General features: G+C 41.5%; 1 protein-coding gene across 1 annotated transcript; it reads right to left on the bottom strand.

Annotated features, from left to right (window-relative positions):
- Nucleotides 1–1,374: 1,374 nt before the first annotated feature.
- On the bottom strand, nt 1,375–7,278 carry LOC143621092 (putative E3 ubiquitin-protein ligase RING1b). Its single transcript, XM_077092615.1, has 9 exons — nt 7,218–7,278; nt 4,176–4,234; nt 3,837–3,918; nt 3,635–3,755; nt 3,493–3,534; nt 2,874–3,362; nt 2,619–2,729; nt 2,342–2,524; nt 1,375–1,550 (listed from the first exon to the last, which is right to left on the bottom strand). The coding sequence occupies exons 3-9, from the start codon at nt 3,890–3,892 to the stop codon at nt 1,515–1,517; spliced, it is 1,038 nt and encodes a 345-aa protein (XP_076948730.1). The 5' UTR covers nt 3,893–3,918; nt 4,176–4,234; nt 7,218–7,278; the 3' UTR covers nt 1,375–1,514.
- Between the last annotated feature and the right edge of the window lie 18,399 nt (nt 7,279–25,677).

Below are 25,677 nucleotides of genomic sequence, written 5' to 3' on the forward strand. Positions count from 1 at the left end.
TTATTGATGTGGACTAATTTGTCATTGATTGAATTGGACTTTAAAAAGTATTGAGGTAGATAAGATGTCATTGTAGATAAATTTAATATGGTTAAAGTTAGATATTTAAGACAATTTTCTATACAACAAGGTACAAACATCATTACCGTCTTTGTTAAAATCTTTTGGACCGAAGACGAAAAAGTTTTTGGGCGTCTTTAATTAAAAGAACTTTTTTATTGGATCTGAACAATTAAATTTTTAGATGGTCTTAATGGTTATGATTTGGGGTGTGAAAAAAAAATTGTTTAAAAAAAGACTTAAATTAGCAAAGTAATTTGATTTAAACATTAAAATATATAATTTTATTTTAAAAATTTTCCGAGCCTAATAGGGTATCGGGCCGTGTCGGTCGACCACCCTGTCCTCCTTGAGAGCCGGCCTTGTATAACATGCTAATGGTGTCTCAATAACACTTCATTAATATTTGTTCTTTCATTTGGTTTGGCTCGAGTCGTGACAAATCATACGTTTGATAAAAGAAACGACTTATTGACCATTTATTTGTGTAAGTATTTTTCGATCTACCAAATGTCCTATGATGGATGATACATGTGTAGAGTTTATTTTAATTATATTACAAATATGATATGACAGATAAACTGATGTATATAATTTGAGAAGAATTTAAATGTTTGGACTATATTACCCTTCAATTATGTGTAAATTTGAGAGGGACATACTCACATATTAATTTAGAGGTGACCCTACCATGGCAATGTATTAATATAAAACAACTATTTCTTAGGACTAATTTGTCCTTAACAATGATTAAATTAAGTGGGTAATAAAGATGAACAAAAAAGTTGTATGTAAAATAACCATATGTTCAACATCATGAAAATAAATATTAAACTTAAATGAATACAAAATAATATCTCAAATAGTATTTTTGTTGATCATACTCTCCGTATGATGCACTTCTCAAGACATTAAACATGAAACCAACTATTTATTCACGTATCTAATGACTATAGACGTCATTATATGCAAGCCGTACTTATTAAAATCCTACCCATATCTAGGCTATTGATACGGTCTTGGGATGATGGGATGTAAGCAAACGGAAAACCATACCTCCATTCGAGGATAGGGAGGTTGGTTTCATTAAGACCCTGACCCCAAAACCATCTCCGGACGTAAAAGTATTATAGAAACATATAACCCTAGTAGGGGAATCTAAAAGGCCAGAATACAAAGAGTACTAACATGGTAGAGACACGACAACTAAAGGTCGAAGGTAGCATGTAAAAACCATTGAAAGATAAAAGAGAATTATACGCAAAAACCGAGAATTGGTCATTTTCATGATTTTTTCTTACACCCATCCTTGCAACATGACATTTATGGTTGACCTTTTTATTAGTAACCATTTTACTGTAATATAGATAGATAACTGATGTAATAGTTAATTTACTCCAAAATGACCAAACATAAGTTAAAATTCCATCATGATTTATATCCATACAACGACCTTATGCGCCAAACGACTTCTTCCTGTAGGCTATAGTCTGGAAAATAAAACACTAGATTAAAAACAGATGGGCCAAGAGGTACGTGGAGCGGTCAAATGGGCCAAGTCGTGTCATTGCACCACTACTTTTCTAGAGTAGCAACCTCTGACATGACATGAACCGAACACGACACGAAAACAATCTTGTTTTGTGTTTTATATCTAACCCGTTTAGTAAACAGGCAACCCACTAACCCATTCAAACCACTTTTTACACCCGTCAACTCGATAACACATTAACAATTTCCAACACGAACCGAGCATATGAAAATAACCAGGTTTTGGGTTGGCATATAACTTATTTAAAACGGGACGTGTTTGGTTGGCCTGTATATAATCCGTTTAGTAAACATGTCGACCCACTAACCCATTAATGAACCGTTTAACCCATTTTTTTACAACGCAACTAATACGCTTACAACTTGATAATTACCCGCCAACCCGTTCGACATGTTTAGAAACATGGGTTAAATGGATCGTGCTCGGTTACACGATTTTAAGTGTGTGCAGGTTAGAGATAATTTTTCATTTTTTCAGGAATAAATTTTGGGTCATGTTCAGGTTGAGCAATTAAACCCGCAATCTGTCAATCCGACGATTGATACCCCTACGGCCTTACGTTTTCCCGAGTTTTTGAATGTTACACGTAACTAATATATTAAATATGATTACAGATATTATAATATTCCAATAACAACTTTACCCATATAAACCGGTATACGAGGTTTTAGCAAAGTGTGAGCTTACGTGTGCACGCTAACTCTTATTATTTGGTTAAAGAGAACTTACCAGATTGATTTGACTGGAATTTTTGGCCACATCTGACATGAACCGATGGCCTTCCAGTAGTTGCAATTCACCCGTATCGAGTTCAGCAGTTGAAACACTTGACGAGCTTATTGGAATGATGTCCTTCACTACCAACAACAACTCAATCTCATCAGCTTGCAAACCGTTTTTACTAGCAACATACTGATTAGAATCACATCACCATACCAACATCAGTTACCAGTAAGAAACAGAAAAAAAACAAAAAAAAAACAAAAAAATAGAAAATATGTTTAACCTGACGGATATTACTAGTCGTCATGGTTGGCTTGCAGCAAATATGTAATAAACTCTGCAAATCGGGTGCATTTTGCTTGTTCAAAGATACGAGCGCGAGATTAATATCTAGCTGGAAAATAACATATCATGCAAGAAAGTCAAACTTAGAAACATAATGCATCTGACTTTCGAGTTTCAAATGTGTTGCTTTTAAAATTCAAAAGCAAGAAAGCATTGTTTCATTTTGTTGAACAAATAAGAAATCAAAGTTTACCTCATCATCATTTTTGGGTAACTTTTGGAGATGATGAATCAGCTTTGACTGCTGACTGTTCTTTGCACTCTTACCAGCACCACACTGACCACCACCATGGCGTGTATGACTCCTCATACCGCCACCACCCCAGGCCAAATTTTCAGGCGCAACAGGCCCACCAACCGGTTTTCTAGAACCTTCTGGTTTATTCTCACCACGTCCTACATTTGCACCACTTGATCTCTTGTATCTTATCAGTTTCACTTCTGTAGCGGGCTCGGCTTCATCTGTAGAAGATGAATCTTTACCTTCATTTCCATTATCAGCATCAACCTCATTTTCAGAATCTTGAAGCTCAATTGACCATTGACGTTTTCTTCTCCTGAGATTCCGGGTGGTTGACTGTGACCTTCTGACATATGCATTCTCTGTAGCTTTGCCAGTTGCCTTCTTTTTTCCAAGTGCTTCTAATTGGCGACGAGAAGTTTGTTCAATCGATGCTTGGATCTATAAACATCACTCACGATAATAATAATAATAATAACAATAATAATAATAGTAATAATAATAATACAAGAGATATCAAAATAATAATAATAATAATACTCGAAATAAAGTATATTAATACTGAATGCACCTGTTTATTCCGAGCCTTTTCATCAGTAGAAAATGCAGCTTCCTTTGTTCCAGTAAAAAAAATATGTACATTTAAATTTTTAGTATCATAGTAAAAATAATATTATACAATCAAAATGAAAGGCGAATTGGTAAAAGTTTACCGCTGCCTCGTATCCATCAATGTCAGGATACAACAATGCAATCAGGGCATCAAAGTTTGGGTCATCCCTCAAGGAACGACGGCTTGCACAATGAGCACGACACGCAGGGCATTCGTTATTCCTGTTGCATATTGATCCAAACAAAGTCAAAGATTATATAGGCGAAGTTGACATATGTTATCTAAATGCTTTTAATACCTACCCAAGTCTCATGGATTTGTCTATGCACTCTCGACAAAACCTGTGAAGGCATTCCATAACTTTTCTGGTCTTCCGAATTATACCTATAACATAAGTATAAATGATAAAACTATGATAAAACGATAATATTTAACTTAAATATCCAAGTAGACATATGGAACATATGGAATGACCAAGACTAAGTTATATATATGAATAACACATTGTATTTTCATATTTTAGCTTGCTAGTAATCAACATATTCTCTAGGCCAACAATATCACAATATATTCCTGAATCTTGCTCGCCCGTAATGAGATACCCATATTATATTAAGTGATTTTGTAAGCGGAAATAGTACCTAAACAAATTGGGCATTGCACGTCGTCACGAATATCAGCCAACTTTACATAAACAAACCTGCAAACAGAACAAACAGCTAAATACATACTATTGAAAACATGATTGCAGCCCATGTCTATTCACTAGCTTGGCATACACTTTTGGAGAAGAAAATGAGACTACAAAAGGACTAAAAACGAACTAGAAGAAGACTGCAAGAGTGGTTGGCACAAAAAGTGTGGATTTTTTATATTATGATTACGAGTAGTAATAATAATTTTGTAGGGGTATAGTTAAAACTTTTCGTCTCTTATCCTAATAAACAGCCTTTATCCTACATACGCACATGAAATGTGAATTGAGAACTTATAAACCTTGGTTTCCAACAGAAATAATGAAGTTGAAGCTTTAATATACAGGACTTTAACATTTCAAGCATTTTTAAGCAGTTATCATTTTCATTACCCAATTATAAGATAGGCCATATTATCAGCTTGTATGATAGAAACATTTCATGACAGGATATGCAACAGGATTATGATAAATGGAGAGATGTTTTGCTGGCTTGCCTACTGACTACTGAAGAATGTAGTATTAACACTTTTTTACAATACAAATACCTCATTTCTTAAGCGAATTGAAAGATAACTATATACCAAAACTCATATCAAGGATTCCACCACTATTAGTACATTATACATCTCTCCAACTATTTAACTTCTCCCTTCAAATTCTTCCATATTGATCTTTTCCGTATATAAGGGAAGATAAATTATTTGTACTCGTAAAGTTCAATTCCTATGCAGTTCCTACAGCATTATGAGTTTATGACACATACCTATATGTTTTCTTACCTTTCAATAGTTGTAAATAAGACCTTTCATACACCGTACAGGAAAGTTTTTTTAGGAAAAAAAGTTGTCTATAGACGACACAATATGCCACATTCATAAATGGTGGTTATCTGGCATGTTTGCAGAGAGTGTTTACAGAAAGCAAGCATATCTATCTTTTGCATAACATATAGAAGATTTCGGAGGAGTAAAGAGACAGAGTATAAGTGCATACAACTACAAGGAGTTTTGTGTTTTTTTTAAAAAGAAACAGAATATAAGTACATACAATAAGGAGTTTTGGGGTTTTTTTTTTTGGAAAGGAACAGAATATAGGTAGAGAATGAACAGAAAGCCAACTACCACACTACTAGAGACATACAGATCCACTGCAACAATTGATCGTTTACTAACTTAACCTACTCAAACTAAATAAAATGCAAATCTTCAATCACAACCGATCACACTACAAAACACTCTAAACAGAATCAAAACCGCAACTCGAAAAACATAACACGATCGCAAACAGAAGCGATAAACACTCAAACTAAGGCAAGTTATATGTATCTATAAGCAGAGAACGAACAAAAAGCAAACTCAAACTCACTAGTCTTCGTTTCTAGTGTAAGAGCTTCTGTCCAACTATCATGAATTTAACATTCTTACACTACGCTTCATACTCTTTACACAAGTCAACAACTGATCGTTTACTGAATTAACCTACACAAGTTTAAAAAAATGCAGATCTTCTATAATTCAATCACAGCCGATCACACTACAAAACAAACTTAACACAATCAAAATCGCAACTCGTAACAACTAACAGAACAGAAACAATAAAACTAGGGCAAAATATCTGTATCTATAGCATACGAACGAACAGAAAGCAAACTCACTTGTCTTAGTCGCCAGCAGAAGGGCTTCCGTCCAACTATTATGAATCTAAAACCGCATTTGGAGTGGCCACTATATAGATGACTACTAAACTTCCTTATACTAAGCTTCATACTCATCACATTCAACTACTACACTAGTTTGATTGCAACTGTTCTGTTTCGGTTTGCGAATGTGTATTGTTAGTTGCTACGAGTTGTGACTTTGATTCTGTTTACTTGTTTAGTGTGTTTGTGTAGTGTTGTCGGTTGTGATTGAAATATTGAAGATCTGCATGTTTTTTAATTTGAGTGGTTTGATTCAGTAAACAATCAGTTGTGGCATTGGATCTGTATGCCTCTAGTAGTGTAGTAGTTGAATCTAAAATCGCGGTTGGAGTGGCCACTAGAGCAATGACTAGATAACTTCCTCACACTACGCTTCATACTCATAACATTCAACTATTACACTACTAGAGGGCCGGCATACGGATCCACTGCAACAACTGATTTTTACTGAGTTAAACCACTCAAATTAAATTACATGCCGGTCTTCAACAGTCCAATCACAACCGATCACACTACAAAACACTCTAAACATAATCAAAACCGAAACTCGTAAGTTGTAACATAACAAAATCGCAAACAGAAGCGATAAACACTCAAACTAGAGCAAATTATCTGTATCTATAAGAAGAGAACGAACAAAGAGCAAACTCATTCGTCGAGCTTCTGTCCAACTATTATGAATCTAACATTCTTACACTACACTTCATACTCATAACATTCAGCTACTAGAGGCATACAGATCCAATACAACAAGTCAACAACTAATCGTTTACTGAATTAACCTACTCAAATTCAAAAACATGCAGATCTTCAATCACAATCGATCACACTAGAAAACAGAATCAAAATCGCAACTCGTGACAACTAACATAACAAAAACTAGGGCTAACTATCCGTATCTAACTAGCTATAGCTTCCAAACGAACAGAATTAAAGCAAACTCACTCTTCTTCATCGCTAGTGTAAGAGCTTCTAACATTCTTACACTACACTTCATACTAATAACATTCAACCAATACACTACTACTAGAGGCACACAGATCCAATACAATTAGTCAACAACTAATAATTTACTGAATTAACCTAAACCTACTCAGATTAAAACACATGCATATCTTCAATAACTCAATCACACTACAAAACACACACTAAACATAATCACAATCGCAACTCGTAACACCTAACAATACGCTATCGCAAACCGAAACAGAACAGTCACAACTCACAATAAAACTAGGTCAAAATATCTGTATATATATATATATACATATATAGCTGCAAACTCACTCGTCTTCTTCATCATCGCTAGCGGACGAGCTTCCGTCATCATTATCATTATCATCCGACTCTGCTTAACACAAAATGATGTCATCATAGCAAATGCATAACGCTGAATCACGTAATCGGAACGTATAATTAGACGAATTAAAGTCAGTTTATTATATACAAACCTTGCGGTGCCTGTTGTTCTACGGCGTCGTTTTGGTTGTTACGTTGCAGGTCCACGTCATCGGATGCTGGACGGTTATGAGCAGGCATTGACTCTAGTCGCCGGTGGTTCAAGCACCGAATAATAATAATATTACGGTGACTCTGTGTGTGTGTGTGTGTGTGTGTGTGTGTGTGTGAGTTTGATTTTGGTACTACGATTTACGAATTACGATTTGAGGGGTTTTTGTTGACGGTAATGTCCTTGGGTTGCACGTTGTGAATGGGTGACACGCATGCATTTCTCAGGGGTATATCGGTACTTTTCGATGAAGGAATGTTAATAGTTATTACACTCGGTCAAAACTTGTTTGAAGTGGGTATTGGTTCGGTTCGTAACGGGTTGGCCTGTTCATGAGTCGAGCTTGAGTCGAGTTAAAGCGGGTTCGAGCTTTATTTTAAAGTTAAACGAGCCTAACATTGAGCCAACGAGCCGAATCTTGTTCGAAGTGGTATTGGTTCGGTTTGTAATGGGTTAGAGTTTGAGCCGAAGTTGATTGGCCCGATGGTTAACTTGTTCATTTGATTCGTGACAAACTGAGTTTGAGCTCAAGTTTTCAAGTTAGTTTAAATTTGAGCTGACTCGAGCATGCCCTCACTTGGTTTGTGAATAGGCGTGTAAACGAGCCAAGCCACTCGAGATTGGCTTGTGAAAAAACTCAACTGAGTCGAGCTTAAACGAGCTCGAGCTCAAGGCTAAAAGTAAGCTCATTTAATAAACGAGATTGGGCTTCACTTATCGAGCTCGAGCTGGCTTGTGAGCCTAAACGAGTATTTCATATATTTAATTTTAATAATATATATTTAATAATTATTAATTAATATATATAATATTATAAAATAATTAAATAATATATATTGTGTCATATGCAAAATTACAACTGAAAAAAATATATATATACAAAAGCTAATTATAAATAATAAAAAATAATTAAGAAACAGTAAAGAGTCGAGTCTGAGCTTGAAAAACTACTCACGAGCCGAGCTCGAGTTTCATGTAAGTTAAACATGTCAACCTCGAGTCTAGTCTAGCTCGGGACGGCCCGGCTCGTTTGCACCCCTATTTGTGAACAATTTGACACACGGTTGTATTATTTTGCGGTTATAAAGCCTACATCTATAGTCATAACTACATAATAACGATCTCTCTCAAGATGGGTTTGAATGAGTTTAAGAATTAATGATGCTCATCATCTAAACATCTTAAGTAGTAAACGGTGTACATTTCATGATAATATATATTACTAATGTGTAACATGTGTTAATTTCATGATGATTTGTGTCCATGTACATTGATGCTATGGCTTATACACCATCTTTATATCTATTTGTGTTAAAAACAACACTTGTTTACACATGTTTAAAATCACATAATCCAAGCACGATCCTTGTAAAACATTGATACATACAAGTTAAACGGATTGGTGAGTCAAAATGTGTTGTCGAGCAGCAACTTAAACGGGTCATGAACAAGTTGTAATGAATTTATGACTTATTTAAACACGTTGTAAATGGACTAGTGTTATTAAATGATGGACCAATTTGACGGCCCAATCAAAAAAACCCATTAGTGAACAAGCCGATGGGATTGATGAAAGAACCCTTGTCAGATATAAGGCTAAAGAGAAGTAAATCAAGGAATTATGAAAAATGTTAGAAATCGGTTGTATGTTCTTCTCATCTCTTTCTTATAATCTGTTTCTCATCTACTTCTACGTTATTGTTTTGATTTCTCTTTGTAATCGTTCCATTTAATCAATCGAATCACACATTATTTGATTTTCTTTTCGTTTTGTCAATTTGAATAAACAACAGGCTAATACGTTAGTCGTAAAATATGTTGCTACTTGGGACGAATAGAATGGCAGAATGCTATAGAACAATGTATGTTTCATGTTTGTGTATACACGCTGTAACATAATTGTTGATGGCCCAAAAATAACCCAACAGGTTAAGGCTTTATGCCTTTATCTAATATTTGGGCCTCAAAAAACTTCGCGGTACCTGGCCCAATTCACCACCATTTCCAAATTCCAATAGACATGTAGACATTGTAGAGTACTAGAGTTTGATTCCAAACCAGTTCGCGTTCAAAACTGGTCCGGGTTGGTCGATCCATGGTCGAAACCAGTGTGGAATCGGACCGGGTCTAAAACTGGTTTGGATTGAGTTGAAACCTGTTTGGAAAAAAAATAGTTTTTTTGACATGTTTTTCAAATTGGGCCGTGTCCAACCTGGTTCATCAGGCCCAAACCCTTTTTTGTAGATGCTTAGTTTTGTTAATATTTAATTAATACTTGATTAATGTTATTTACATATTATAAAAAGTATTTTTTTTATTAATTATACTATTAATATGTTAAACACACTAAAAATTAAAATAAAAATACAAAAATAAAAGCCCTAACTCTAATTCGCTCGACCACATTTCATTGATCTCTTTCATGTGTTACCCACTCAAACCATCACATTTGTCGACTCGCAAATACTAGGAATGACAAAAAAGCATGAAACATATAGCAAACTAAAAACATCCAGGGTGGGTAACGGGACAATATTAGAAGATTGGGTGAGTTTTAAAAGTTCCTTTCTTCGGGTTTAGGAATAGTATGTGATTAGCCAAACCCACCCGATTACTCAAACTGTTTTACCCGCATCAAATATACTAGATAGTGGTAAAAATGTATATAAAGGTAAAAGTTATAAAATTGTTAAAAGTTTAACCAATATTTTGTCTGAAGTTGACATCCAACTGTTAACTTCTAATTACATAAATTATTATAGCAGTGATATAAAACTGTTTATAATTTGTGTAAACAAATGGTCATGTTGAATTCAACTTTATCATGATTTTATATTGCTATTAATTCATTAGCAAATAAATTTTGTCAACAAAAACATGGGTCAAGAAAGCTACATTTTGAATTGTTTTAACAAATTTCCTTTTATACTTATAACATTACTTACATGCATTAACCATAATACAACTTTTATTTTATTAAGGGGTTGTTTGATATCCTCTTAATAATATCAGTCAACATTTAATTATGTTTGATTCACTAGAAATGACACCTCTATGTTGAATAAAAATTTTATCTTTTTTTCCTTTTAAATGTATTCATAACCTTCAGTCTGTCATTCACGTACCACCTTCTTGACCGACTGCCACCAATCACCGCCACATCAACGTACTAAACACTTACTGGCATTGAGTATGCTAACTATTCAAACCTCTCTTACGGATTCAACATTTAGACAGTAGTACGGGAATCTAATGCAATCTTTCTTTTGACAACCAAAGACCAAGAGATCACGACTCGTAGGGTACCCAGTTACCCACTCATATTTCTTCTGTATTTTAATAATAAATTTTTAAATAAAATAAAGTTTTCAATGTCGTGGTGTAATTCTATATATTTCTTGAATTATTGAATCGTTTTTAATATTTATTTATTTCGTTGTATCACTATCACCATCAAAATCTTTAGTTTTGACTGCATTATGCATATACCATTTTAAACATGTTTTTGATCATTATAGGTTTTTTTGTTTTCCGATTATTAGTAAATGATACGTAAAAATAAATTGAACTATATATGATGTTTAATGCGATCGCAAGAACGACATATACATTAACACCTATACCGATATGTTGATATGTGGTATATACGAGCGATTTGTATATGTAATTCTTTCGCGTCCACTACATATGTACACATGTGTGTATACAACCCATACTCTATTAAATTAGTTACGTGTTGAACATGTCCCATTTACATACACAGAAATATGTGTACGTATTGTACGTACCAATAATATCTTTTTTTTAGCAACTAAACATCTTTTTGCTTGTACCCTTGACTGACCATATATGTTGCAACATTATTTATAATTGTGTTAACTTTATAAATAAAACATGCAGTACAATATTATTAATAATGTTATGCAAATGCTATTCATACACTCTTTTTTTTATTCGCGTTCAAAAAAGCATAATTTTGTTATTTCAGTTTTCTAATCTTACTATACTATTAAAGAAATACAAGATATTCACATGACATTCAACTAGCATGTCCACATAAGTTTTCAAATATCTGGTTTCCATCTATCAAAATGTCACATAATTCATTAATTAATATTTATTAGAATCATAACCTCACTAATTAATATTTTCTATAATCATAACCATCTATTTCCTTTCAAATGATTTAAAAACCGATTTTGACCATAATTAATTATTTTGTTCCATTTTTTATTATGAGTATTATTTTAGCAATTTAATGATTTGTAAAACAGTTTCTCATTCCACAATTTATACATACATCTTATGGTTTTGAAGAGAACGATGTAAAGAATTCTTATGATATTTACATATATATAACGTTTGAAATATTTTCCACCTATGTGTAACACGAGTCAACAATTCAGTTACTGAAGAGGTAGGTCCCAGCAGAGCCCAGTTGGACCCGCAAGACTCACCTTGAAGAGGGACGTCTGCGCAAGGACCAGCTGCTTCCGCAGGACCCACCATGCTCAGAGAAGACCTTACGCGTAGTACGCCAGCTGTTCCCGCAGGGAAAGCCTCCCAATGGTGAAGTACCCCGCTTGTTCCCGCAGCTGCGGATACAAGCCATCAGGGAAGGCTACCCGCACTGATAGCAAGGCTACACGCACAAGGCACTAACTCGATACTTCGGTAGTCACCTGAAGGAATGAGCAAGGCGGGAATACTCCCGCCCAAATGAGCCAGTCCGTATGCTTCTGGAAGATCTTTTGTACTATACCTGCCAAGATATGGGCAAAATAGACGATCTGACCAAAACAGCCCATGAGCCAATCACAGGGTGACAGCTCACCGACAACAGTACGAGGAGGAGCACCCTCTAGTACTGTTTGTCACTATTAGCCGCTGCCTACTCACCAACCCTCACTGTGGGACGTGCGTAGCCTACAGTTGGTGGAACAGTGCAGCCGGCCTTGTCACTATCGGCCGCAGCTTATCCACCAACCAGCATGGCTTGTGCGTAACCAACTGTTGGTAGAACAGGGATACTATTCAGCCGGCTGTACCTTCTTGGAAACCTACCTTCGGCTATAAATACTCCAACACCTTGGAATGGTAAGGACATCATCTGATATCTCATTATCTTATCTTCTCTAGCAATCTCTTAATATACACTTATATTCAGAGCAGCCTAGTCTGATTCTCACGCCGGAGGGTGGTCACAAGGAGGAACCCCCCCTTCTCAGTGACGAGCTTACGGTGTCTGTTTTGCAGGTCACCTGAAGAACAACCTTCTTTGCTGGACCTCATCCTTGTGGGAAACATTACTTAACCCCCAGATTATCCGTAATCTGCCCAGGGTCACTTAGTGTTTCTTCATTGGCGCCATCCGTGCATAAAAGCTAGAACTAATTCTTAGTTTTTTTCAAAATTTCTGAAGAAATGGTTAACGTTACTCCGGTCCCAAGGCCAGTAAGCGACCAAGAAACCCCGGTAACCACAACCCCAGCAACTGGGGGGAACACCGGCGGTTATACAAATTTTACGAACACTACCCCGGTTACCCAAGCCGGGACAAGTGCAGTAAACAATATTTCACTGGGGTTCACTGATGCCCAGTTGGAGAAACGGACGAGGGTCCCTCGCCAAACACTCGATCAAGTTAAGGCGTGGGCCGAAGCACGTCAGAAAGAGTTCCAAGCTGAGTTGGATGAACGCTTGCGTTCACTTCAACAGGCTGACGAATTCGGCAGTACTCGCCAACATCTCAACATGAACAGTGAGTGTGAGTACTCGGACGATGAGCGGGAAGAATCCGATACCGACGCAAACCCTCGCCATAAGGCAAAAGGGAAGCGTAAGGAAGCGGACTTCCAACCGACAAGGAATTTTGGAGAAACCTTTAAACCAACGAACGCGGGGAGAAACCCACGTGACTTCTCCAAAACCTATAGACCAACTGCAGCAAATACAGGAAAGTCCAAGTTTGCAAGGGACATTGCGGAAGCAATCGCCCCGAGAAGTGCCAAACAAATGTCCAACATCGGCACTTACGATGGTCTATCCGACCCAGACGACCACTTGAACAGATTCATTGCGGGGGGAACCGTCAGTAACTGGACGGAACCCACGTGGTGTTATATGTTCCAGATGACTCTGGTTGGAGCGGCCATGGCATGGTTCGATCGTTTACTGGTCCACCACATCTATGATTGGGCGGACTTTCAGAACAAGTTCAGCCAACACTTCAGCCAACAGAGGAAATATACTGAAGAACAGTGGACGATCCTCAACTGCGTTAGAGAGGAGGATGAATCTTTACTAGACTTCATCACTCGCTTCAACTCCAAAAAGCTGAGTCTGGGCAACATAAGTGAAGATCTTGTTCGCGCCGCTTTCATCCAGGGCGCCGAATACCCAGAGCTTATCCGCACATTGACGGGTAAGGACGGCATGCCGTCCACATGGGATGCCATCATGACGGCGGCCAAGCGCTTTGCCGAGACGGAGAAGCAACTGGGAAGGGATCTTCCCCAGAGTACACACCTCTACACGCAAAGGACTAGAGAAAACAATGTTCGGATCGCCCGGCAGAACAAAAAGAGGAAGCTAGGTATTTGGCAGTCAAGGGTAAACTTTGACACCTCATCCAGCTCTCGCCCTCTTGTTGGCGGAAGGGATAACACACACCCTTCAAGCCGAAAACACCGGTGGACGCCACTCACCAAAAGCGTCACGGAGATATTTGCCACCGAAAAACTACCATGGCCAAAAGCTCCAATGATCCGGCAGCGACCTAATGCGGATCAAGGCAAATCCTGTGACTTCCACGGGACAAAAGGTCATAGTACGGAGGAGTGTACATCCTTGAAGGATATTGTTGAAACATTCGTCAAGGATGGAAGACTTGCACACCTTGTGGCATCAATCAAGAAGGGAGGAAGGAATGATAACCGGTACAGGGGCAACGGACGAAAGCCCGTTGACATCAGCATCAACATGGTTCATGGCAACATCAGAGGAAGAAAAAGGCGAGCGACAGAACCATGCGCGTGGAAGGAAGCTGAGGTGCGCTTCCCGCGAGTGCCAGGAGGACCCAGCAAAGAAGGCCCTATTGTCATCAAAAGCCAGCTGGGGCACTACATCACTTCTCGCACTCTTGCTGATAACGACGCCTCGTCAACGGTGATGTACAGGTAGTTCTTTGACAAGCTAGACGACGAAGACAAGGAACGCCTGGAAACGATCTACGCCTCGATGGAAGGGTTCGACGGCAGCACCAACACCCCCCTGGGTATCCTATCTTTCCCCGTCACTCTTACTGACGGGAATCACTCACGCACTGAAGACGTGGATTTTGTCGTGATGAGGAAGCCACACCACACATACGACATTCTCTTCGGAAGAGACGGGATGGCAAGATTCAACGCCGTGGTATCTTCAGTCCACGGCATGATGGGATGGCCAACAGCTGAGGGTGTAGCGATGATCACCGGCATTCCCCAGGTATGCATCGCATCTGTCTCATCTAAACCCAAACCAAAGATGGCTAAACCAACCATCACCGAACCGGAAAGATGGGCCTTCAACGGCAAATACCCTGACCAGGCCGTTACCATTGGCCCAACAGTTGTTGATCCCACACGCACCTTACTCAAACGCTTACTACAGAAAAACGCTGACATCTTCGCGTGGACACCAGCTGACATGACTGGTGTACCCCGAAGTAAGGCAGAGCATAAGCTCAAGTGCGATCCGGCTGTTACGCCAGTCGTACAAAAGCGCAGAGTAATGGGGCCAGAACAAACTAACGCGTGTAGAACCCAAGTCAAGGAACTCCTTGACGCAGGCATCGTACGCGTTAGCAGATATCAAACATGGGTTGCAAATCACGTTATGGTACCGAAGAATAACAAACAATGGCGCATGTGCATAGATTTCAAGGACTTAAACAAAGCATGCCCCAAAGATTGTTATCCGTGGTATCTTCAGTCCACGGCATGATGGGATGGCCAACAGCTGAGGGTGTAGCGATGATCACCGGTATTCCCCAGGTATGCATCGCATCTGTCTCATCTAAACCCAAACCAAAGATGGCTAAACCAACCATCACCGAACCAGAAGAATGGGCCTTCAATGGCAAATACCCTGACCAGGCTGTTACCATTGGCCCAACAGTCACTGATCCTACGCGCACCTTACTCAAACGCTTACTACAGAAAAACGCTGACATCTTCGCGTGGACACCAGCTGACATGACTGGTGTACCTCGAAGTAAGGCAGAGCATAAGCTCAAGTGTGACCCGGCTTTTACGCCAGTCATACAAAAGCGCAGAGTAATGGGGGCGGAACAAGCTAACGCGTGTAGAACCCAAGTCAAGGAACTCCTTGACGCGGGCATCGTACGCGTTTGCAGATATCAAACATGGGTTGCAAATCCCGTCATGGTACCGAAATCAAACAAACAATGACGCATGTGCATAGATTTCAAAGACTTAAACAAAGCATGCCCCAAAGATTGTTACCCGTTACCCGAAATTGACCTTAAGGTGGATTTGTTAGCACCGTTTCGCCTTAAATGCTTCCTGGATGCGTATAAGGGATACCATCAAATCCACATGGCCGTTGGTGATCAGGACAAAACCGCTTTTTGGACGCCCGATGGTACATTTTGTTATCAAATGATGCCATTTGGACTTAAGAATGCCGGGTCCACATACCAACGCCTGATGGACAACCAGTTTCATGCCCAAATTGGGAGGAACTTGGAAGTCTACATGGATGACTTGGTCATCAAAAGCCCTGACGCAGAAGCGATGTTGAAAGACATCGAAGAAACTTTCAACACGCTCAGGAAGATAAACATGAAGCTCAACCCGAGCAAGTGTGCCTTTGGAATGGAAGAAGGGAAGTTCTTGGGGGTCATCGTCACTAAAGATGGCTTCAGAGCGAACCCTGAAAAGGTCGAAGCCATTATCAAAATGGAATCACCTACTACCATCAAACAGGCTCAGACACTGAATGGACGACTAGTCGCACTTAATCGCTTTTTGGCAAACCACGCGGATAAGTCGTTTCCTTTCGTGTCAACGTTGAGAAACTGTTTAAAGAAAACGCACTTCCGCTGGACACCAGAAGCGGAAGCAGCTTTACAGGAGATTCGGTCACGCTTGATCGAACTCCCAACGCTCACGGCACCAGAAGCGGGGGAGGGGTTAATCCTATACTTTTCCGCAACAGATAGAGCAACCGGGGCGGTCCTGCTAGTTGAACGGAAAGGCACCCAGATGCCAATCTATTATGTCAGCCGTATCCTAACAGACGTAGAAACCTGGTACTCTACCCTCGAAAAATTAGTCTTAGCACTTATACACGCTTCACGCAGGTTAAGACGATATTTCCAGGGTCACCCAATCACCATTCTCTCCAACTTCAAACTTGCAAACGTTCTACGCAAACTCGAGTTATCGGGACGCCTAGCCAAATGGGCAATTGAGTTGGGGGAATACGCGATAAAGTATAAGCCAAGACCAGCCATAAAAGGCCAGGTTTTGGCCGACTTTATTGCGGAAGTGCCTGCATCGCGGGAAAAAGAGTGCCAGGAAGAGGCTCAACCCTCTCCAGCACAGGACATCAATGATGTCTGGCGACTCTACACTGATGGAGCAGCCAGTAACGAGGGTTCAGGCGCAGGGCTGAAACTAACCAACCCAGCAGGCCAAGAATACACTTACGCTATTCGACTGGATTTTCCAAGTACGAATAACGAAGCCGAGTATGAAGCATTCTTGGCCGGGCTGAGAATTGCGCGTAAGATGGGAGTGAAACACTTGGAAGCCCACGTGGATTCCATGTTAGTAGCCAATCAAATCAACGGGATGTACACGGCCGTGAACGACACAATGGCCCTGTACCTCGCACAAGCAAAAACCCTTATGCGCGATTTTAACGATTGCAAAGTCATACACGTCAAGCGTAGTGAAAACAAATCTGCGGATTCGTTAAGCAAGCTTGCATCATTAGTCTTCACCCACTTGGGAAAGGACATCCGCATTGAACTCCTCGAGGCACCTTCGGTCCCGCACAAGGAAATTTGTGTCATCCAAACCGGCACAGAAACGTGGATGACACCAATAATAAAATACCTTGCGGCAGGTACACTACCAGAGTCAAAAAAACAGGCAAGAAAACTACGCTGTAAAGCACTGAATTATCAACTCATCGATGACATCCTTTACAGACGTAACTTTCTTGGCCCACTCTTAAGATGCGTGGACAACCAAGATGCTGACTACCTCCTAAGGGAAGTACACGAAGGCATCTGTGGAGTACACGCAGGTCCACGCGCTGTTGTAGCTAAGCTAAATAACGCGGGATACTTTTGGCCGGGGATGCATACGGATGTGCTGGCATACATCAGAAAATGCAGGTCTTGTCAGCTCTACGCACCCAACACGCACCGCCCGAAGAATGTACTTGTTCCAGTCACCTCTTCATGGCCATTTCAAAAGTGGGCCATCGATGTGACAGGCCCATTTCCTACAGCAGCAGGAAATGTTCAGTTCCTAGTGGTAGCCATCGACTACTTCACCAAGTGGATAGAAGCAAAACCCTTAGCCCAAACAACCGCGAAACATATCAAAAAATTTATTTGGGAATTTATTATCTGTCGTTTTGGACTTCCACAGAATTTGGTGAGAGATAACGGCACCAACTTTGCTGACAAGAAGCTACAAAAGTGGCTGGAAGAACTTCAAATCACCCACACTTTTACCTCAGTGGCGCACCCGCAGGGTAATGGCGAGGTAGAAAGAGCAAATAAGAGCATCGTCGAAGGCATAAAGAAAAGACTCTTGGAACACAGATCCGGCTGGGTGGACGAGCTTCCGCACGTCCTTTGGGCAAACAGAACGCTGAAAAAGGCCAGTACGGGAGAAACCCCGTTCAGTCTCACTTATGGCACTGAAGCCATGGTCCCGGTCGAAATTGGTTTACCCTCACCAAGGGTCTTGATTCAGCCAGAAGACAATGATGCGGAAAGACGGTTAGACCTTATGCTAACCGAGGAACGCAGAGACTTAGCCGCAGTGCGTGAAGAGAACTACAAGCGACAAATGCAAAAGTACTACAACACGCGGGTAAAACTCTGCAACTTCAATGTAGGAGACTACATACTGCGTAACAACGAGGCTTCGAACCAACAACGCCCAGGAAAACTGGCCCCAGTCTGGGAAGGGCCATACATTATCAAAGAAGTTCTGGGAAAGGGCGCATACCGGCTCGAAAGGCTCGATGGCACTCCCATCCCAAGAACATGGAATGGAGCTCAATTACGCAAATGTTATATGTAGATCAATTCCAAACTTGTAAAGAAAAGGCCTAGAGCCACTTCTAATGGAAATGATTCTCCTTTCACAATGTGTTGATAGCCTTACCCTTATGAACTTCCCACACTGATGTGCCGGTATTCACCGCATAAATATGGGAAGAAGTAAGTCGTTACGTGTGGAAGGCGGCAAAACCCGCATAAACACAAAACGGTAAAAATTTCAAAAGTTTTAAGGAAAACCTCCACGCAGGTCAGATGTAGGCAAAGTTTAGTCATCCTACTAAGTGCAAGTGACGGTCTTATCCGCACAATCACGAACAAGGAGGCAAAACTTCAACCTATTATCTACCACGTTCAAAGGTTAACTTATTCTAAACACTTAGAAAATTTCAAAGGAAAAGATGAGGAAAACTTCCACGCAGGTAAGATATAAGTAAAGTTAAGCCATCCTACTAAGTGTAAGTGACGGTCATACCCGCACAATCATGAAAGAGGAAGCGAAACAAACTTATAATTTGCCACGTTAAAAAGTTAACTTATCTAAGTACTAAAGAAATTGCTAAGTTAAATCAAAATATGCGTAAAATAAACAAGGCAAGGAATTAACACAATCTTTATTCCATCAAAATTCAAATATTACAAAGATTGATGGGTGCATACCCGCATAAAAAAGAAGCTATACAAAAACAAAAATCTACGCTAATGGTGGAAAGGGATCTTCAGGATCAAGCTTCAGGACCACTTCCACTTGGACCCGCACCATCAGTAGAGCGTGGCGGTTCAAGGAAAGCTTTAAGGATAGCTAGCCCATCATCAGCAGCAGCAACTTCGTTCACCTTCTCCACCACCGGATGCGGGAAGGCGGCATACTGGTTCACTGCTTGGTCATAAACAGCTTCAGTATCCACATCGTACAAAGGGAAGTTGGAAGGCGGGACGCCTTTCTCAACGAACCCTAGACCAAGCAGGAAGCCGGCCTTTTCCCCATCCTCATGAGAAGCGTTGAGGGCTGCGCTCATGGCATCGTCGTATGATGTGTCTGTGAAGACTCGATGCACAACCTACAAGAAAAAATACAAGTATCAAAACCTTTTCTATTTAAAAAGAAAAGCGTAAAGACATTATGAAGTTAAGCTTACCTGAGACAACGCTTCTCGAAGAAGCCATTCCTTGGTAACCAGAGCTTCCTGGAGGGCAGCTTGAGCTTGGGTACGGGCGCGTTCGGCTTCACTTTTGTTGAGGTTGGCAAGCAACACTTCTTTAGCCGCAGCCTCTTCAACGCCCTTTAGCTTCCGCTCAGTCTGGTCAAGCACCCCCCTCTAGTCCAGGATCTCTTGGAGCTTCTTCGCGTCTTCCATCGCCAAGGCATCATGAGCCTGTTGGAGCGCCTCTAGTTTGGCTTTAAGTTCCTCATTCTCGAGGCGTAGAGGCTCAGCAACAGCTTCAGCCTTGGTGGCCCTTTCAGTTGCGTTCCGAGTAGTTTCCTTAGCCAGCCGAAGCTGTTCGTTAACAGCTTGGGCAGCCTTGGAACGGGCCTCGAGACGGGCCTGAACTTCAAATTCAAGGGCCTTGAACGCCTTCTCCTTCTCCGCAGCAGCGGCGGAGAGCCTCCTATTCTCCTTCCGGACAGCCCGCGCCTGAGCTACTTCTTGGATACGAGCTGCTTTTAACTTGTCGTTTTCACGACAAAGCAGCTCGACGCGCGGCTGCATCCGGGCCAGGAGAACCCAAAGCTCATTGGTTAGCCTACCCTCCTGGTAGCTAGCCATGGCTTCCCCCAACGCACCACTGGGAGCTGCGTGACGAGCCCACTCCACGCACTCCACAGGTGTGCGAAGGGTTGTTCCTCGGCGGATGTTCCATCGTGGAACATACACTTCATTGGAATCCGACACTGCAAAAAACAAAAAGCAGTTAGGAAAAGATGATATATAAAAAAAAAAAGAGGCCAAAAGAACCCTACGCACCTGTAGGGTCAACAACAGGCCGATAGCCGCCAAACCCATCACCTGAACCCAAGGGAAATCCGTCCAAGAGGTCAGGTAGATGGGAAGGAGGCAGAGGTTGGCGAGAAGTCCCATGCATACCTGAAGGATCGGCCGTCGTTGCCGATGACGGAGGAGGCATGGTGAAGGCCGCCGCGGTAGTAGAAACCAACGGAGGTGAACTCACAACCGTGGTCGCCGCTGCGGAGTCCGCAGAAAAAGTAACCACCGGCTCAGTTAAAGATGCGGTAAATATGGCACTGACAGCCGGCGGTGATGTCATCACAGTTGGAACAGTTGGCTCAACTGGGTGAGCAACTGAACCAACTGAAACAGGCGCAGCCGCCTGAGTCGTCGCCTCAGGTAGGCTGACCAAGCCTACCGTCATGGGTCAGGAGGTACTCCTCCCCGCTCCACCCTGGAATGCGGTAGCATCCACGCCTGCACAAGGAAGATAAGTATTAATGATGGAAAGCTATGAAGTTAAAAGTAAAGGAAGTTTGTACTTACGGGTTTTCTTGAGCCTAAAGGTGCGAACAGGCGGGGACGAACCCGATGGAGCCGGCCTCTTTGCGCCGCTCACCGTCGTCATCCGGGGCTCTCCGGAGGTGACAGACGTCGCAGCCTCCGGAGCAGTGGCCTTATCACCACCAGGGTTCCCCGCCACCTCCTCGCTCTCGGTCTCTGAATCAGACCGAGGCGTCGGATCGGCAGTGGAGGCTACCTTCGCCTTCCCCTTCCCGCCGGCAGCCTTCTTCTTCCGCACCAACGGAGGACCATCTGCGGATTCCTCATCAGAACACAAGATTAGAGGAATTCCTGCAGAGGTTTCAGCATTGAGGGGTCGAGGGTTGAATAACGCCTTACCTGGCCGCCTGGTGCTCAGGATCTCGTGGCCTGGCGGGTAGACCTCCACGAACCGTTCCGCCGTCTGTTCAAGGATGGGCAACTCGTTCTCATCTAGAGCACGAGTACCCATCCGAGCGGGACTATCAGCCTCCCGCGGATACAGGAGCGACTGCAAGTCGTTCCCCTCTGAAATAGAAGAAAAATAGTTAGAAGACAAACCTATATAAACAAAGAAGACAGAGCATACCGTAAGGGACAGAGTTCAAACCGTATTCAAGGACGATCGGGATCTTTTGCGCCTCCGCATCCTTCCACACCCGGCTCATCCCGAGCATCACCATTCCGGACTCCGCAAAGCGGTAAACCGGAGATTGGACTCGGGATATCTTTGAGAACCATTCCGCCTCCTGGTAGTTGGAGGCGTGAAGGCTGGGGAGTGCTTGCCCATTCTTGAACTTCATGGCAAGGGGGATGGCGCGAGCGGAGATAAAAAAGAACTCCCGCTTCCATGAACGAAGACTGCGCTCGGTTGCGCAAATCTTCAAACCCTTGATCCGGGTTATCAGAGTATATCACCCCTGGATGCACCTCCAAGAGTAGAAGGTCATCAGGCGGTCGACGAAGGGCTCAACGCCCAGAATCCGGCACACCCACTCGAAGTGGCGAATCTTCGCGATTGCCATCGGGTGCACCTCGGTCAGGTGTACACCGTGCCTCTCTAGGACACGGTACACAAACTTTGTCAAAGGGAACCTGAGATTCCCATAGACAAAGAATGCGGCATATACCCCGATCTTGCCTCTGGGGGCATCATACACCGTTTGATGAGGTTCAGGAAACTCAGGCTCGAGAGACTCGAGCATGAACTTCCTGACGATGTACTGATATAGATCGACAGGCAGAGCACACTAGCACTCGCCAGCAGTACTCTTGTCATCCTTGTCGGACGTGGATGACGGGTGCTCGGCGTACACCCCAGCCTCCTGGGCTGTAGCCTCAAGATCGTGAGCAGAAGACATCTTGCAGGTATGAAAAAGAGAACGATTTCAAGAGAATGCACGACTGAAAAGATGAGTATTCGCCAGAAATCGTTCTGAAGATGAAGAGAAAAGTGAAAGTGTGGATTACAAAGGACCCTCTCCCCCTTTATATACTAATCGCAATTAATGCGATGAATTTAATGCGGAAGAGAGAGAAATCGCAGGTGCAATGAAACTATGACACGTGGCAAAAAGCAAGCTGGTAACAGCTGTTGAAAGGACGCGTGTCAGTAATTTCGCGGCCACGCGCCCGAAAAGTCGCGCCCACGCGCCTGAAAAAGCGCCTGGAATGACCATATACTGTCACGTCGCCATAACTTCCTGCACGTTCTGACACTGTCAGAAGAAACCGTCAGACGACGTTTCAATAGTTTGGACTGTTCTTATCCTTTCACCAACTCTTAGAATTTCAAAATTTCAAAAAGATTCAAAAGCGGGAAAATACCCCTTACCTTGGCAACCAAGTAACTGTAAGACGAGTGCGGGTACAGTGTCAAGGCAAAACCCTTCACATACTTAGCACCCGCAGGGAATTGACGCCAGGAATACCTTGGAAGTAAAGTAACCGTAAGACGAGTGCGGTACAGTGTCAAGGCAAAACCCTTCACATACTTAGCGCTTCGCGGGGAATTCAAACCAAGAAGGATCTTCTGGGCCATGCTTGCGGAAACGGGAATAACATCCCCGCATAGCGGGAACGTCGAGAACTATATTGTTGGAAACTCCAAGATGGAATTGGTGGTTTTAACATAATTGATCACTATGTTCAAAACTACCAAAACCCCATGGAGAATTCACACAAGTGGGACTCAACGCTCCTGACTTGCGAGGAGGTTACAGACCTACCCGCTTCATACCCAAAGATCAAGCAGAAAAGTCGGGAATTTCTGCGTGACATTAGGAAAACCGCGGGAAGAATTCCCACGGAAAACCTTAAAACTAAACCCTTTTCAAAACCCCTTGCTAGTCCAAAAGTTCACCTCACTTATTAATAATTCATGAGAAGAACATTGGACTGGGGGGACTTGAAAAGGTAGGTCCCAGCAGAGCCCAGTTGGACCCGCAAGACTCACCTTGAAGAGGGACGTCTGCGCAAGGACCAGCTGCTCCGCAGGACCCACCATGCTCAGAGAAGACCTTACGCGCAGTACGCCAGCTGTTCCCGCAGGGAAAGCCTCCCAATGGTGAAGTACCCCGCTTGTTCCCGCAGCTGCGGATACAAGCCATCAGGGAAGGCTACCCGCACTGATAGCAAGGCTACACGCACAAGGCACTAACTCGATACTTCGGTAGTCACCTGAAGGAATGAGCAAGGCGGGAATACTCCCGCCCAAATGAGCTAGTCCGTATGCTTCTGGAAGATCTTTTGTACTATACCTGCCAAGGTATGGGCAAAATAGACGATCTGACCAAAACAGCCCATGAGCCAATCACAGGGTGACAGCTCACCGACAACAGTACGAGGAGGAGCACCCTCTAGTACTGTTTGTCACTATTAGCCGCTGCCTACTCACCAACCCTCACTGTGGGACGTGCGTAGCCTACAGTTGGTGGAACAGTGCAGCCGGCCTTGTCACTATCGGCCGCAGCTTATCCACCAACCAGCATGGCTTGTGCGTAACCAACTGTTGGTAGAACAGGGATACTATTCAGCCGGCTGTACCTTCTTGGAAACCTACCTTCGGCTATAAATACTCCAACACCTTGGAATGGTAAGGACATCATCTGATATCTCATTATCTTATCTTCTCTAGCAATCTCTTAATATACACTTATATTCAGAGCAACCTAGTCTGATTCTCACGCCGGAGGGTGGTCACAAGGAGGAACCCCCCCCCCTTCTCAGTGACGAGCTTACGGTGTCTGTTTTGCAGGTCACCTGAAGAACAACCTTCTTTGCTGGACCTCATCCTCGTGGGAAACATTACTTAACCCCCAGATTATCCGTAATCTGCCCAGGGTCACTTAGTGTTTCTTCAGTTACTAATAAAATAATAAACGATATCACCCCCCCCCCCCCCCAACCCCCCACGTAAAATAATACAATTCACATCCTTAACTTTTAAAACTAAATTAATTAGTATTACTATTTTATTAATAATAAACAAATAATTTGCGACCAGAAAAATTGTAGTGGGCCAGAGAACAATAAAGAATCAGAAGAATTCTAAAAAAATAGGCCGCATGTGAAGGGAATGATGATGAAATTAACGTTTGAAATCCATTTTTTCAACAAATTAAATTATATTACCGAAAGAATGGTTCAATCTGTCTCCTTCTAGTCTTCCATTGTGCTTATTTTCTTTTATGTATATATTAAACTAATTATTTACAACGTAAATTATTAATATTTGTATTCTTACTTGTAAATTAAACTAATTATTTACAACGTAAATTATTATTACTTGTAAATTAAACTAATTATTTACAACGTAAATTATTAATATTTGTGCTTATTTGTATTAAACTAATTATTTACAACGTAAATTATTATTAAAACTATGAGAACCGCGTAATGTTTGTATTCTTACTTTGAAATTTGAATGTGGAGGGCGGCGCAACTTATTACCCGTGTCTTTCATATGTAATAGCGATGTTTAAGGTTTAAATTAATGAAAAAATTGTTCATGTTAAAAAAAAACAAAAAGTAGACGTGAGAACATTCGATCACGTGCACGCTAACTAGTAAAGCATAAGTTAAATAAACTTATAAGGTATTGCAGACGAAAACATTATAACGAAAACCGATAAGTACATTTGCAATAGGTCTAAATGTCACCTATAGCTTATTCCTATAGTGTTGTTTTAATCAATCATAATAAAATTTTGAAAGAGATAAATTTGATTGTAAACTACAAATGAAAATACCATATTGTCGAATGAATATTAAGTATATGTGAAAAATGAAAACTTATATTTGCTATAATAATAATAATAATACATTTTTTATGAATTATACACATCATGACATCAAGATAAGATGACATTGGGTTGTTGTAGGCTATAAAATGGTTGGACTTGCTGTTAACCGACTTTTTCTATGAAGGAATGT

Source organism: Bidens hawaiensis, unplaced genomic scaffold, assembly GCF_021521415.1.
Source record: "Bidens hawaiensis isolate Kalapana, Puna unplaced genomic scaffold, B.hawaiensis_p1.1 tig00002772_1, whole genome shotgun sequence".
Taxonomy (NCBI): domain Eukaryota; kingdom Viridiplantae; phylum Streptophyta; class Magnoliopsida; order Asterales; family Asteraceae; genus Bidens; species Bidens hawaiensis.

Coding starts and splice junctions, on each gene's coding strand:
- LOC143621092 (XM_077092615.1), bottom strand. CDS start 3,892: ATGGAATGCCTTCACAGGTTTTGTCGAGAGTGCATAGACAAATCCATG. Junction 3,756..3,836: donor GACAAATCCATGAGACTTGG/GTAGGTATTAAA, acceptor AATATGCAACAG/GAATAACGAATGCCCTGCGT. Junction 2,730..2,873: donor TACCCAAAAATGATGATGAG/GTAAACTTTGAT, acceptor GTTATTTTCCAG/CTAGATATTAATCTCGCGCT.